The sequence below is a fragment of the Malus sylvestris genome, chromosome 11 (genome assembly GCF_916048215.2).
Source record: "Malus sylvestris chromosome 11, drMalSylv7.2, whole genome shotgun sequence".
NCBI classification, from domain to species: Eukaryota; Viridiplantae; Streptophyta; class Magnoliopsida; order Rosales; family Rosaceae; genus Malus; species Malus sylvestris.
Genome location: NC_062270.1, coordinates 12120568 through 12137714, shown reverse-complemented (window position 1 = coordinate 12137714; position 17147 = coordinate 12120568). Strand labels below are relative to the sequence as shown.

The 17147-nt window shown below is 39.1% G+C and overlaps 1 protein-coding gene across 1 annotated transcript; it reads left to right on the top strand.

Moving 5' to 3' along the window:
• The first annotated feature begins 10896 nt into the window (after positions 1–10896).
• LOC126589292 (uncharacterized) lies at positions 10897–16003 on the top strand. Its single transcript, XM_050254562.1, has 2 exons — positions 10897–11005; positions 15327–16003. The coding sequence occupies exons 1-2, from the start codon at positions 10912–10914 to the stop codon at positions 16001–16003; spliced, it is 771 nt and encodes a 256-aa protein (XP_050110519.1). The 5' UTR covers positions 10897–10911.
• The last annotated feature ends 1144 nt before the right edge of the window (positions 16004–17147 follow it).

The window sequence follows — 17147 nt, the reverse complement described above, 5'->3', positions numbered from 1 at the left end:
AATGTGGCAGCCACGTCAGCTTTTAACGGATCAACGGATGGAAAATCTAACGGATGTATTATTTTGAAATAAAATAATACTTGAGGTATGAAAGTGAAATGTTTTAAAGATGTTGTATGAGGTTGTAATAAACCTCAAACCTGAGGGGTTACTATGTAATTTACCCTTCTTTTTATGTTGTCAAAGTATAATTATTGAGTCATCTTAATTATTATGTTGTCAATGTTTAGTTTCGATCTGTTCAATAATTAATTAGATGCAATTACTCCAATTTTGTTCACTCATGTTTTTGTGCAGGTCTTTTCTTTATGTTTTTGTGTAGGTATTTTCTTTATGAATGTCCTTCTCTATTTGGAACTTAAAATGAGCACATTCAATTAGTAAAAGTACGTTAAAATTTCTGAAAAATGAAAGGATGTCATGTAGTGGGAATTTTTTATTTTTTTTTCTTTTTGAAAAATTTTAAAATAATTATAAAATTAGTAATTAAATATATTAAAAAAAAAGAGTCAATTGTCACTAGCCCGTAGCTAGTATACATATATATATATACATACACGGAGAGAAGGCAGAAATGAAGTTTTGAAAATATCTAAAGTGCTCTTCTTTTTTATCTAAAGTGCTCCTTTTTCACTTTTTAAAGAATACAGGTTAATTAAAAAGGAAAAAAAAACTGGAAATTTTTTAAATAAAACTACCTCATGTAGGGGGAGTATGCATGTGTATGTGTGTGCAAAGAACAAATAGTAGTTTTATTTTATTATTTTAACATGTAAATTTAGTTTTTAAAAAATAATAAATTGTCACACGAGTAAGCATGTGGCAAGAAACTAGTTTGTTATGATGATTCTTGAATTACTCTCGCTTGATTGATCATTAAAAAAAAATGAGAATTTGAATAAAGAAATATGATGATGAATGTGTGTGACCATTTATGAGTATAAAACATGCAATTATTATTATTATTTTAAATTTATTATTATTGGAAAATGAGGAAGGGTTCAAAACCATTATAAAAAGACATAAATATCACCACATATTGTTCGTTTGGGATCCATGATGGTGAAGTTTGATGTTAGTGTCCCACCTAGGTTTATATGGCTCTTCTTGTCTTACAAAAAGGCATAAATATAGCATAAAAGTACAACTACTCCACATTTCTAATATGTTTTATTTTAATCTAAACCAATATCTACCAAAAGTATATATGCACTGTACTTTATCTCTCTTAATATCTTCTATAAGCTTAAGATTTCTATACATAAATTTATTCACAAAGAGGAATATAATCGCGACCATTTAGGTACGACATCATCTTGTGAGGCATGTGTTGACATTATGTAGTTTTTCTTCTATTGAAGTACGTACAAAAATAAGAAAACATCTCAAATAAATATGTTAAAGACAAGACAATTTGTTAAGAAAACTTATATATTTTGATTACTTACTAGTCAAGAAAGGGAAAAGGGGAATAGCCCAAAATGGACAATTTCTTAATCTTAGGACAAAAATAGGACAAACCAGCCATACACAAGTCATGCACACCAGGTACAAAACTGAAATTACTAAAATACCCACATATAAATGAGTTATTTGCTCCCATTTTCTGATTTCTCTCTCCACTCTTTCTCTCCCTTCCTCTTTCTTCTCTTACTTTCTCCCTCAAGCTCTCTCTCCTCTTCTCACACTGTGCACACATGGTGCACTGTCATCCCGACCATCATCGTCCAAATTGAAGCCACCACCAATTTCATCTCATCCTCACGAGTTCAAAACACATAGCCTTGTCACGAATCTCATCCCCGATCGTTGGGATCGAAACTCAAGCAGGCTGTGAGTTTTTTGGCCATTTTTCGGCAACATGGCAAACAACCGAGGCTTGAGACCACCACCACTGGATTCGCATCAAGGGTGGGAACAAAGCCCAGTCATTAAATGTTGGTGTTTTGTAGGATGAATTTTTCAGGATTTGCCCAATGTATGTGCATGATATGCTCACAGATCTGAGCCAACCCAAAAACCCAGATGAATTAATACTTAGAAGTTAAATTAAGGTTTGTGTTTCATGTTGGGGCCTATGGGTTGTGGAATAAATTTCAAGTTTTGATGTGTTACAAAACTAGGATGGAACAATTTCCGGTTTAAGTGTCCAATTGCAGAAATTTGTGAAATTTTTTCAATAATGTGCATGTGGTATGCATGGCTAACTTCATAATAATATTCCAATTCCAAAAACCCAGAGCTCACAGCTATCTTTTCAAAATCAGAAAAATGACATCATCACCTACGACGTCACCACCATATACACTATATGCACACCACATGCACATGATATGCACAAAACTGGAGATCGAGCAATGAGTTGCTTTTCGTATTAATAAGAAACTTTAACGACAACCTATTGATACAATTAAAACATAATTGTTACGTATGTAAGGTTACAGTGGCTGTTGGAAAAGTATTGTTACGTATATCTAGGGGTGGGTTCGGTACGGTTACCGTACCAAAACCCTTGTACCAATTACCGTACCAAACTTTCGGTTTGGAAAAATCTATTACCATTACCGTACCAAACTTTTGGTATACCGAAGTTCGGTATTGCCAAAAGTTCGGTTGGCATGGTATGGCAATGATAATTGCCATTTTGTTTTGGGACAAAATCTGTTTTTGTTTTTTTAACCCAATTCAAGGGCAAAACTTTTTTTTTGTACCTTTATCTCATACATTATAGATTAAATTCATCTATTATTCATTATTCACAATTCACACACATAATAATTCAAATGATGCATCAAGATTCATCATGAAAATTAAGCTTACAATCCAAATAGAAGTTACGAACCAAAACAAATAGAAGTTAACAATCCAAATAGAAATTAAAGTTTCAAACCAAATGAAAATTTGAAGTAAACTTCAAAAAGGAGAATTCATTGATCAGTTATTTAAGCTTGGGATGTCGAAGCTTTTGGAGGAGGCATTGAACTTGTAGAAGATTGAGTTTGTGTCAAGCATACATTACAAACAAAGAAAACATATTAATTAGTAGCAAGAAGAATTAAAGTTGAAAATCATTTAATAACAAATTTACTAAAAAAATTAAAGCATATCTTTCTTGTTTTCTCTTCTTCCATTTCCTTGTAAAATTGAAGCATATCTTCCGTTGGTTCCTTGTAGAAGTTTACTTCTTCTGCCATAAGTCAACCACTGGTACGCACTAGTGCCTCCATTATTTTAGGAGTCAAGGATACCCTAAAAGGGTCCACAACCCTCCTCCCTAAGCTAAATGCATTTTCACTAGCAACAGTAGAAGTGGGGGTTACAAAGATATTTTGGCTATTTGTGAAAAAATTATGAACTCTTTTGTGTTTAATTTCCACAATTTTAAGAGATCAAAGTCACCAACAACAATGCTAATATAAGTAGGTATGGTATGGTAATTTCCACAATTATGAACTCTTTTGTGTTTAATTTCCACAATTATATTTTCGGTATGGTACGGTAATACCGTGGTAATGGTATCCATTACCAATACCGTACCATGAAATTTCGGTACGGTACAATACCGTACCATTACCGATTGGTACAAAAAATTTGACACAAAATCGGTATGGCACGGTTGGCAATTCGGTTGGCACGGCAATTTGGCAAAAAAATCCACCCCTACGTATATCAATCATCGCTTAACCGTGCACTTGGAAAACATGATACTCGTTGTCATTATTTTATGGACATGCATGATCCTTAACATCCTCTAAGTTTTTTTTTTTTTTTTTTTTTTTTTTTTGCCAAGGTCAACTACATTGTGGTCATACTCACTAAATTTTAGGGCACAACATATGTTGACACACCCCGACCTAGATCGAGGCATGCTGGCCGTCACGTGAGTGTGACGTAGCCATGTGCACAGTGCAAAAGCAATAGAGATATAAGGAAATACGAATAACTAAAAACCAAACCAACTAGACCACTAGATAAGGTAAGGTGCAAGTGCGATATTAAGTGTGAGTTCACAATCAGAGCATAAGTAGCCTAAGTGCAGTCCAGCAGGACGAATACTAATTATACAACCACAAAGATAATCCTACATTGATGATAATCTGTCATAACTGCCGTGAATTCCTCATAAGCCACCGACAAGCATGCCTAACTAGAACCTGGAGGGGCGCAAAACAAATAGTGTGAGTGGGCAAAAACAAAGCTTTTCAAAACCATTTCATTTGACAAAAGTTCTAACCCCTCGCCGTAAAACCTGTATAATTTCCCAGAAAAATAATATATGATATATCAGAAATCATGCTCAAGATGAAAATCCATAGAAATATACCATGCCAAAGTATCTCTATGAAATTCCATAAGTAATCCAATTAAAATATATCAATGTCAGATATCATATCAGTCGGATCCACCTAACATGACCTGCACGGTTGAGTCTATAGCTCATAACCAATCTCAACCATATCAAATCCTGCACATGAGTCGAAACCACCTAAAGTGGTCTGTACGACAGGACTAGGTGTAAAATAAATATGCTATAGTACTACGATCACGTGAAGACTATGTGAATGATCGCGGGTCACTTAAGAGTCGGAACCACTTATAATGGTTTGTACGACACGCATGTACACCTAACTTGGATCCAAGGTGAGCATATGGTGCGGGAGGTGAACATCACGTGAAGGACTGTACCCTAACTTTGGGCGGGAGCACTAACACCGGAATGTAGGTTTATGAGCTCTAAATGCATCACATCATATCTCGCATAACTAAAGCAATCTCATATCTTTAATTTATGAACTTACCTGGCACTTACTTGTGCGTCCACACCACCAATCATAAATATATACAACTACTAATGCATAAATAAAATAGGCAGATACTTTGCATGACATTTCAAAACATATAATCATTCAATTTCATTTTCTAGGAAAAATCTCGAGTATATAGGTATATACGGAAAACCAAAAGTCCCACTCACTGATATGTTGAAGAGTCGTAGCCTCCGAGCCTCGATTGACTGCGCTCGTCCTCATAATAGGTCTCACCTATATGCGAAACAACTATATAAATGTTATTTAAAACACATACACAAAACTAGGAAATAACTTTTCATACAATGCTCAAATGGGGTGTTTGAATATACCAACGCGATCTACTCAACCTCATGAACATCCCCATATTTTTAAAATAATTTTTGGACCACCCACGTGCCGCCATGCGTCGGCTAGGGCACGACCAGACGTGCCCCCACGCCCGGCCAACCCTGACGAAAACTTAACTATTGTTTGGAATATTCCATTAAAACCCTAATAGAAATTAACGGTGTTACCTGACGCCGTTAGAATATTCCGTCAGACTTGACGGAATATTCTCCTTCGTCTTCCTTGGTTTGCCGGCGTCGGAGCCGTTGTGATCGTCGGTTTCTGGAAAGACTTTAAAACTTCATATCTTCTTCATTTCTTAACCAAAATTCATGAAATTTGTCTCAAAATGAAGCTTAGAGTGAGTAGAACACATTCTTACCACTTTCAAGCCTTGAAATCTACGGGATCTCGCTGGAGAAATCTCGATAGTTGGGCCAAAATTTGAAACTCATAAAACTAAGCTTCCCAATGTCCAAAACACTCCAACTTTCTTCCCCGAGCTTCGTGAAGATGTTCTAAAGCTTCCTAGTGTCTTAAAACTCACTGAAAAATCCACGATCACGATCAAATGAACAGAGCTCCAAAACTGGGTTATCTGGTTCTCGGGAAAACGAGGTATTCACGTCCAACCAACGTTAAGGATCAACTCCTAAGGTTGCAAGGAGCATGAAAACAACTTCCAAAACCCCGATCCGTGAATGGATAGCTAGGGTAGGAGTTGTCCATACGGTTGTACGGAAAATGGAGAAAAACTGAGAAGGAAGAAGAGAGAGAGAGTCAACGGGAGAGCATGAGGAAGAGTGTATGTGTGGTCCAACTTTGGGCAAAAATCAACAACAAAACCATTAAATTTAAGTTCCAAAAACTTAGGAACTAACTAGATTAGTCTAAAACCCAAACTCAAACCACACCACTACATAATGTACTCAACATCCAAGGGTATTCTAGACAATTCAGACCATCGAAAAATTTATGTTTTGGGATGGGCTGTCACATATGTGCATTATAACTAGTGAATATTCCCACTTCTCATACTAAGATGTAGCCATGCACACCACATGCACACTACGAAAAAATTTCACAAATTTCTACAATTGGAACACTTGAACCAGAAATTGTTTCATCCCAATTTTGTAGCACGTCAAAACTTGAAATTTATTCCACTATCCATAAGCCCCAGCATGAAACACAAACCCTAATTTAACTTCTAAGTATTAATTCATTTGGGTTGGCTCAGATCTACTAACATATCATGTGCATGTCGTGTACATACAGTGGGCAAATCCTGAAAAGTTCATCAAACAAAACACCAACTTTTAATGATTGTGTTTTGTTTCCACCCTCGATGCGAGTCCAATGATGGTGGTCTCGAGCCTCGGTTGTTTACCGTGTCGGAAAGTGGCCAGAAAACTCACGGCATGTTTGAGTTTCAATCCCAACAATCGAGGATGAGATTCATGACAAGGCTAGGTGTTTTGGACTCGTGAGGACGAGATAGAAATTGGTGGTGGCTTCGATTTGGACAGTGGTGGTGTTGGAAATGTGCCCTAAAACCAATCATATGATGATACTTTACGGACGTTTCACATGTTAAACTAATATAGTTTAATATAAAAGGCAAAGATTATTGTTTGAAGTCGTCTCATATAAATGTTATATGTTTAAACGATAAGTTCAAGGAATATGTAATTGGGAAAATGCGATCTAAAGAAGTTAGATTCATGGAACCATTCTCTTTCGTATACATATCCTAAACGTTCCTGATCATAGAATTGCCAATTGGGCATTAACAGTCCGTTAAGATCAGTACGTGCTATGTATTCTCTTAGAGAGAGTTACTGGTCTTGAGTCATTGGTGTGACTGACACCAAGACAAGTACGTAGGTGCTCGATAGAGAATGAGTTCACTGAACGCAATCAACAAGGAGTTTTCATACTCATGTCACATGAGAACTCATGGTTGGGATAATGCAAAGTAGTCATTTGACCTGAGGCATCATAGTTGTCTTGTGGTTAGGTCATTGATCTTTGACTATGTCAAAGTCACTCCATCTGAGGGTGTCCACGACATAGTTGGGGTTAAGCCACTTAGCTATGGAGGTAAATGAATGCGCAACAAGGGATCTCTAACCTTCAAACTGTTTGAGGGAGAATACTCTGTGATATGATTAAGAATCTCTGGCCAGAGTATGAATGAGATTTAGGAAGTCGTTCCAAATCACATTCAAGGTAATCATATAAGTAAATGAATCACATTGGATAGTAGACATGAATAAACTATCAAACCAAACAATGTGGTCAAGAGTATTGTATTAGAGAAAAACCGTATTGCATTGTAATCCTAAACTGAATAGGTTCTCCACCTCTTTTGATTAGCTTGGGTAACCATGACATACTGATAGGTATCACTCATGGTTTGTGAAAGCCCTAAACGTGTATAATCACTAAAGGGAGAATTGAAAGTAAGTTTCAATTCACAATCGATTTGAAAGAGTTCTAATCGCCCACTGCCTCGCTAAAAGGAACCTAATGGATCGCACACCGTGTAAGGTAATGCTTGAAGGATTTGACGAAGATGAGTAAGGACAATTAAATGGTTTAATTGTTTATGGCAAGAATTAATTAATACGTTAATTAATCAAACGAATAAAGTTCATTTTAAACCTTGAGTTAGTTTTGGGTCTTAAAGCCCAAATTGGGCTTCGAATCGTCAAGCCCATTAGCTTAAGTTGTATGACAACTTAACAAACAAAATTCAAGAAGCCCAAAACAGCCCAAAGGCTTGGGAAAACCGGCCATAGAGAGAGGAAGAGCCTTTTGGTCCAAAATGCATACAAAAGTTGAAAGCATAGAAGGGGTATCTTTGCTCCATCCTCATTAGGTTTTTCTAAGGATGAAAAATGAGAAAAACTCTCTCTTTTCTCTCTAGAATAGTCGGCCACCATGGGAGAGTTTACTAGCATCTAACTCATCCATGGCTACTCATCTTCTTCCTCAACCATCCTTGGTGTCGGAACTTAGAGGTCTCCAACTTTGGGGACTTTTGGAGAAACCAATTCTTCCATCCATATCCAAGAAGGCATGGAGCCAAGAAGCAAAGTTCCTCCATCCACATCCATGGATCCAAGGAGTGAGGTGACAAAGGAAAGAAGGCCCTCACATGGGTGATTAACCTTTGCTAAGCAAAGAGGTGCTTCAAAGGTATAAAATTTCTCAACTCACTTTGTTCTTGAGTTGAGTCTTGGTTCACATAACTACTAGGCTTTGAATTTCATGGGTAATGTTTTGTTTTGAGTGCATACAAGCATGATTCCGCCTTTAATTGTTAATTGCATGTCATAGATATTGCTCAAATGAACATGTTTTTCACAAAATTTCCTTTCAGGTGGCTTCGGGATGATAGTGCACCATGTGTGCATAGTGAGAATGGGAGAAAGTGCGTGAGTGAGAAAGTGAGATAAGAGAGAGAGAGGGAGAGAGAGATAGAGTAGAGAGAGTGAAATGAAAAAATGGGAGCAAATAACCCATTTATATACAAAGGCAATTAAGTCATTTCAAGGTGTAGGAAAATCTCATTTCTATCTGATTTTTATACATGCCGTGTGCATATTTGAAATGTCATATTTCTATCCCAAGATTAAAAAACTGTCATATTTTTGGTATTTCCAAAAAAAACTATAAGAAACAAATTTTGTATCACCAGTAAATAGCTATAGCTCAGTTTCATAAAAAAAAATTTGGATTAGTAGAATGTTAGGTCTTAACTCCGCCTATGTAAGTTTATCTTACATTGCCGGTCCCAAGCCCGGATAAAGGAGGAGGGGGAGGGCGTCAGGTAGTCGACAGCCGGCACTCCACAGTTACGTCGAATCCTTATGACAATGAATCCAGAACAAAATCGCGCTAAAGCTAGGACGTCACCCGTAAGTGGCGCGCTGTGTGGCCCGAGCACAGTGATAAGTGAGCAAGGGTCGTTGTATCTCCATCGGCACCCAGATGCAGTGTTAAATGAGCAAGGGGGCCATAGAAACTTCTTTTAGAACGACTCCACTCAAAATTGTTTGGGAGCATATGCTCCTATCAACTTTACACAGGACACACAAAAGAAGTATTTTGATCCTATTAGACGGGGGATGGTGAAGAAGCTAGGACAGAAAGGTAGAGTTCAAGAGAGTAGAATGCGTTTAGGAACGTGGAATATAGGAACCTTAACGAGAAAGTCTATGGAAGTAGTGGAAGTTATGGTGAGAAGAAGGATAAATATTATGTGTCTACAAGAAACTAAGTGGGTTGGTCTTAAGGCAAATGATCTAGAAAACTCAGGGTTTAAGCTTTGGTATTCGGGCACAAATAGAACGAGAAACGGTGTTGGCATCATTGTGGACAAGATCTTGACACAAGATGTTGTAGATGTCAAGAGGGTAGGAGATAGAATCATGGCAATCAAGATTGTAATAGGACAAGAACTCATCAATGTGATTAGTGCGTACGCACCTCAAGTAGGGTTGGATACGAGTTCGAATGAGAAATTTTGGGAAGACCTTGGAGACTTGGTGCAAGGAATTGCCCAGACGGAGAAGTTATTTATAAGAGGAGATTTAAATGGACACGTGGGTAGGGAGACATGCAACTATGGAGGTTTTCATGGTGGCCATGGTTTTGGGGAGATAAATGAGGATGTGGAAGCTATCTTGGATTTTGCAATGGCATATGATCTCTTCTTAGCCAACATCTTCTTTAAGAAGAGAGAAGAACATGTGATCACCTACAAGAGTAGGTCGTAAAAAACACAAATAGATTTTCTTCTAATGAGGAAAGGGGATCGTATAACTTGTAAGGATTGCAAAGTTATACCGGGGGAGAGCTTGGCTAATCAACATCGCTTGTTGGTGATGGATGTACATATCAAAAGAATGAGAAAAAAAAACAAGACTTGGAAGTGCCCAAAGACTAGATGGTGGAATCTAAAAGGAGAAAAACAAGTCATTTTCAAAGAGCAAGTAATCACCCAGTGTGCGTGGGATAGAGAGGGGGAAGCTAACCAAATGTGGGATTCCATGGCTAGTTGTATCCGAAAAGTAGCAAAAGAGGTATTAGGAGAGTCCAAGGGCTTTGCCCCACACCAAAAGCAGTAGGCCCAGACGATATACCAATCGAAGTGTGGAAAGTTTTGGGAGAGACAGGTATAACATGGCTCACTGACCTTTTAAATAGGATTTTGAAAACGAAGAAGATGCCAAATGAGTGGCGAACGAGCAATTTGGTGCCTATCTACAAGAATAAGGGCGACGTACAAAATTGCATGAACTATAGGGGTATTAAGCTAATGAGTCATACAATGAAGATCTGGGAGAGAGTCATTGAGCATAGATTGAGGCAAGAGACACGGGTTTCGGACAACCAATTCGGGTTCATGCCAGGGCACTCAACCATAGAGGCAATTTATCTCTTACGAAGATTGATGGAAAGATATAGAGATGGGAAAAAGGATTTACACATGGTCTTTATAGATTTGGAAAAAACGTATGATAAGGTCCCAATAGACATTCTTTGGAGGATTTTAGAGAAGAAAGGAGTACGAGTAGCATATATCCAAGCTATAAAGGATATGTATGAAGGAGCAAAGATTGCCGTAAGAACTCATGAAGGACAAATCGAAAGCTTCCCCATAACTGTAGGATTACATCAAGGCTCATCCTTAAGTCCTTACCTTTTTGCGTTGGTAATGGATGAGTTAACATGACATATTCAAGATGATATTCCTTGGTGTATGCTTTTCGCAAACGATATAGTGTTGATAGATGAAACTCAGGAATGTGTAAATGCGAAGCTTAACCTTTGGAGAGAAGTGTTGGAATCTAAAGGTCTTCGCCTAAGCCGATCAAAAACAGAATATATGGAGTGCAAGTTCAGTGCAAATGGAGGCCAAAATGAGTTAGGGGTGAGGATCGGAGATCAGGAAATACCAAAGAGCGACCGTTTTCGCTACCTAGGATCTATCTTACAAAAGAACGGAGAATTAGATGGAGATCTCAACCATAGAATACAAGCTGGATGGATGAAGTGGAAGAGTGCATCCGGCGTGTTGTGTGATCGTCGTATGCCACTGAAGCTTAAGGAAAAAATTTATAAGATGGCAATAAGGCCGGCGATGCTGTATGGCACAGAATGTTGGGCGGTGAAGCACCAACACGTACACAAAATGGGTGTAACGAAGATGAGGATGCTTTGTTAGATGTGTGGGCACACGAGAAAGGATAAGATTAGGAATGAGGATATCCGAGGTAAAGTAGGAGTAGCCGAAATTGAAGGAAAACTGAGAGAAAATTGGTTAGGTGGTTTGGACATGTGTAAAGAAGGCCTACTGACGCTCCGGTTAGAAGATACGACTACGGGACAGAGGTTCAGGGCCGAAGGGGTAGAGGAAGACCTAGGAAAACTTTGGAAGAGACTCTAAGAAAAGACTTAGAGTACTTGGATATAACGGAGGACATGACACAGGATCGAGCACAATGGCGTTCTAAGATTCATATAGCCGACCTGACTCAGTGACTTGGATTTTTCAAGTCTCCAATCGAGAAGTTTTCCCCACCCAGGAAATTAAGGGAACACTACCTCAACCTACATGCTCCACTCACAAAGCTTCAACATACAAGCTTCAACAAAAGAAAAATTCAAAGAACTCAGTGAAGAAGGTTTTGGTGTATTTAACACAATACGTTGAAATGAAACAAAGCTTATTTATTGATATCTCTAAGAAGTTACAAATATGTACATATACACGAGTCAAAATAAACAAACAAGATGGAGCTTTCACAAAGGTTGCTTAGGAGAAGTCTCAGCAGTCGGCATATCCCCAGAAAGAGAAGGCACCGGAGGGGGATCATTCGGAGCCTCAGTACTGGACAGCACCCTAGAAGGAGAAGGCATCAGAGGTTGATCATTTGGAGCTTCATTACGCGGTACAGCCCCAGAAGACGAAGACAATAAATGCCTTTGGAACAAACCCACAAACCTTTGATGATCATGTAAAATCTGACCATCAGATTCCTTCATCTGGTCAAGCTTCCTCTTCATGTTTGTAGCATAGTCATGAGCGAGCCGGTGCAACTGTTTATTCTCATGCTTGAGCCCTCTAATCTCCTGTTTGAGACTCATCACTTCAGCCGCCAATGATTCAACTTGGCGGGTTCGAGGCGTTGGGCCATATTAGACACAGAACCTGCACACTGAACACTGAGAGCCAGAGAATCCTTAACAGCCAACTCATCAGACCGTTTGGAAAGTAGTCTGTTATCTTTGGGAGTGAGAAGGTTTCTGGTCACCACCGCAGCGGTCATATCATTCTTCATCACGGAATCCCCAACGGTAAGAGGACCAGTAGGGGATACGAAAGATGGGCGCCATATGTTGTCTGGAGAAGGCGTGGCTGCCTCTTCAACAAGGTTCAAGTCAAAACGACGGTCGGAGAGGCCAGACATTTTCAAAGGTGTTGAAGAGAAAAGAAGTCGGACAAATCAAGATCTTAGAAATGCAAGAATGGAGCTTCTTCTGGTGGAGATTCAAGTGTGATTTGGAACTTAATACCAGCCTCTATAAAAATTCGCACTCGATGGAGCTTCAGAAATCGAAGAGGCGCCTGCTCAGAAATCGAAAAGGCGTTTGCTTTCTCAAAAGCTGGGCTGCTCAGAGACCACGAGGGCCGATCTCAGGAATCGAAGAGGCGTTTGCTTTCTCAAAAGCTGGGCTGCTCAAAGACCACGAAGGTCGATCGCAGAAATCGAAAAGGCGCTTGCTTTCTCAAAAGTTGGGCTGCTCAGAGACCACGAGGGCCGATCTCAGAAATCGAAGAGGCACATGCTTTTTCAGCCTTGTCAGCACCTGTCACATGCACACTCAACTTTACGGAAATTACGGGCATTCTGTCGAAGATTTCTAGTGAAGTAAAAAGCACGTGAATGTTACTGTTCAATCATTCACTTTCCACACGCAACATCAGCTCACGGGTACCACATATAACTTTGCCAAAAATCTTTGATAAAGTTTAGACACGTGAAGCTTGCAGCTCCCATTACATCGCTATGACCAAGAAGGGTAAAAGAATAGCAAAGAAACAGCACTAACAAAGTTTAGACACATAAATTTTGAAGGTCTAGCTACCATATTATTACCCACAAGGGTAAAGGAACATGACCATTGCTGGATAATTGGAAAGGTCAACCTCTGTGCTCCGTGGCAAGGTAGACTAGCAAACAGGCCTAACCTTTACTCACATTCGAGAAAACACTCCCAACAAGATTGCTTGCTTCAAGATCGAAGAGGCACCGTCCTCCGAATCTCGAGAGCCAGACTCCCAACACGATTACTTTCTCAAAAAGCGACGAGACATCGCTCTTCGAATCTCGAGAGCCAGACTCCTAGCAGGATTGCTTTCTCAAAAATCGAAGAGGCACCGTTATCCGAATCTCGAGAGACAGATCCCCGACAGGATTGCTTGTTCGAAAACTGAAGAGGCACCGTTTTCTCAACTTCGAGATCCCCTTAGATAAAGCTTGTCTGTAATCCTCACACCGCTTTCTCAACTTCGAGAGCCAGATCTCCTTGGATAAAGCTTGTCTGTAATCTTCACACGTAACATCAACTTTCCAGATACCACAGACCACTTTTTCAAAGTGCTCTGACAGAGTTAAAACACGTGAAGCTGGCAGCTCCCACTGGCGTGCTATAACCAAGCAGGGTAAAAGAATAGTATTACTCCTTGTTAAGGAGACTCCTATATATGTCGACCTCCATCCTCAACGGACTGGCAAACCTGCAAAAATGCTCAATCCTTCCTCATATCTAAGAGGGCACTCCCAACGAAGCTTCTCGAAATACTCAGCTTTCTTTCCCCCCGAGAATACCTCTGCAAACAAGCTACACTAGAGCAAGAATATCTCATATCATCAGGGTTAAAAGCAAGAGTATCTCATATCATGGCTTTTTCCTGTCTTTTCCTTTGGCCTTGTTCTTACCTGCAAGACAATGAGAAAGAGAGCAATCAGTCAGCATTTGGAATCAAGCTTCCAGTCCGGAACTGACTGCCTGGAACCCCATTGCTCTCGAGTACTCATCTTCAACATCTTATGCTTCCCGAGAAGATACCACATCTGCCTGAGGAACAAATAGGGCAAGTGAGAAGGATACAAGGAAGCATGTGGAGACAAGCGCAACAGAACACGTGCCGATACATCCACTACTTTGTCAACAACAAAAGTATCCCATATCAGCAGGGTCGAACGTACTCTAGATTTGATGGACTTGTTTTGACCCTCAAATTCTTTAGTCGGCCTTATACTCTGGTGGAAACAAGAAAACCCTCCAGCCCAGTTCAAGAATAAGCATGTGGAAAGTTACTTCTTCAAAAGCAAAAGTATCTCATATCACCTTTTCTCATTTTCTTCTCTTTATCCTTCATGCTACCTGCAAGATAAGGAGAAGGATAACAATCAGCCGGAACTCGAAATCAAAACTTCTGATCTGGGACTGATTGTTTAGAGCTCTGATTGCTTACCTTGTCTGTCACCTCTTTCAGCAGATCCCCTAGCTAGGCGACTTGGGGAACTCCTACTACATGGTTTGTATCGCGCTTGACCAAGCCTGAAACTACAAGTAAGCGTCAAGTGAAATTGATACATTACCTTGTGCATCTCCACCAGTTAAAGATACCACCCCTGGAGGGAGGAAGAGTACTTCCAAAGAAGATGCCACATCTACCTATGAGACAGATAAGGCAAGTGAAGACGAAACCACACTTCGGTACTTAAAAGTTTCATGATTACGAGATCATTCTTCCACAATATTTCCTAATGTCATTTGTACTAAATCATTCACTTGTACTCACTAAAGGAGAGCTTGAACCTATATACTGTGTAAACCCTTCACAATTAATGAGAACTCCTTTACTCCGTGGACGTAGCCAATCTGGGTGAACCACGTACATCTTGTGTTTACTTCCTGTCTCTATCCATTTACATACTTATCCACACTAATGACCGGAGCAATCTAGCGAAGATTACAAACTTAATATTTAAGATGATATTCTTTGGTGTATGCTTTTCGCAAACGATATAGTTTTGATAGATGAAACGCAGGAAGGGGTAAACGCGAAGCTTAACCTTTGGAGAGAAATGTTGGAATCTAAAGGTCCTCGCCTAAGCCGATCAAAGACAGAATATATGGAGTGCAAGTTCAGTGCAAACGGAGGCCAAAATGAGTTAGGGGTGAGGATCAGAGATCAGGAAATACCAAAGAGCGACCGTTTTCGCTACCTAGGATCTATCTTGCAAAAGAACGGAAAATTTGATGGAGATCTCACCCATAGAATACAAGCTGGATGGATGAAGTGGAAGAGTGCATTCGGCGTGTTGTGTGACCGTCGTAGGCCACTGAAGCTCAAGGGAAAATTTTATAGGACGGCAATAAGGCCGGCAATGCTGTATGGAATAAAATGTTGGGCGGTGAAGCATCAACACGTAGGTGTAGTGGAGATGAGGATGCTTCGTTGGATGTGTGGGCACACGAGAAAGGATAAGATTAGGAATGAGGATATCCGAGATAAAGTAGGAGTAGCCGAAATTGAAGGAAAGAGGAGAGAAAATCGGTTACGGTGGTTTGGACATGTGCAAAGAAGGCCTACTGACGCTCCGGTTCGAAGATGTGACCACGGGACAGAGGTTCAGGGCCGAAGGGGTAGAGGAAGACCTAGGAAAACTTTGGAAGAGACCCTAAGAAAAGACTTAGAGTACTTGGATCTAACGGAGGACATGACACAAAACCGAGCGCAATGGCGTTCTAGGATTCATATAGCCGACCCCACTTAGTGGGAAAAGGCTTTGTTGTTGTTGTTGTTGTTGTAGTAGAATGTTAGGTCTTAAGAGTAATTTGGTTAGTGCATAATTTTGTTTGGCTTTTAGTCCTTAATAGAATCTTTAGACATAAATGTTTAAGGTATTTCACTTATACGGTACAAGTGGTGTTACCCGCAAGAACCATCAGTTCATGTTGTGACAAGTTTAAGTATCACTACTCACGTATTTTTATTTAGAACAAAAGCTTCGGTTAAGCCTAAGTCTAAGGACTAATGCTCCAATTTTCTCGATATTTTACCTCAATGTGGATATTAAAATTTTCAAAACTCTACCACTGCACAATAATCGTGAGTCAAGTAAAAGTAACGTATTAAAGTAAATCCATGAACGATTGACCTTTGTCAATTTACCTTTAGATTAAGGTTATAAACTATATTAACCACTAAATATTTCAGTCTAGTGATATTCTTCTTTACTTGTCAACATTATGTCTTATATTCGACTACCCTGAATAGCAAGTTCACTACCGACATTATTATTGCTAGCTACTTATGGGACTTAGTTCAAATACAACCAGGATTAGCATAAAATATCGTTGTAACAAAACAAAAGTCATGAATGACACCAAAAAAATGTGGTGATAGCCAGGAAAAAATGTAGGGTGACTGGAGAGGGGTGGCATAATAGATACTTTGAAGGAGGGTGAAAGGTTGTTGGGTATTAATTTTCTTTTACTACTATATACTTGTACGATGATGTTTGACTTCAAAAGTGACTTACATGCTTATTGCATGACACTTTTCGACAAATTGGATGAAGTTTAATTAAGTTGACGAAAGATCTCACATTGACTATTTTAATATTGTTTGAGATCTTAATCTATTGAAAAATAATAATTTCAAACGTAAAATTAACAATGTCGAGATGGTTCATAAGGTAAAACGTCACTTTGCCATGTTTTGTTCAACATTGAGTGAGGTTGTTTGGTAGAAGAATTTTTTGTTTGTGACAATCAATCTGCCACCTATCCCTATGTTAGTCTCATTCATTTTATATAGTGGTCAAAGATTAATGGTCACAGCCTTAAAATTTGATATTAACAAACGAGATCCAAACAACATAATAGGATTCATTTAGTCTCAACTCTTATTAAATT

Excerpts from the sequence above, each read along its gene's own strand:
- LOC126589292 (XM_050254562.1), top strand. The coding sequence starts at position 10,912 with ATGCTTTTCGCAAACGATATAGTGTTGATAGATGAAACTCAGGAATGT. Across the intron at positions 11,006-15,326 it reads AGAAGTGTTGGAATCTAAAG|GTCCTCGCCTAAGCCGATCA; the intron begins GTCTTCGCCTAA and ends TGGAATCTAAAG.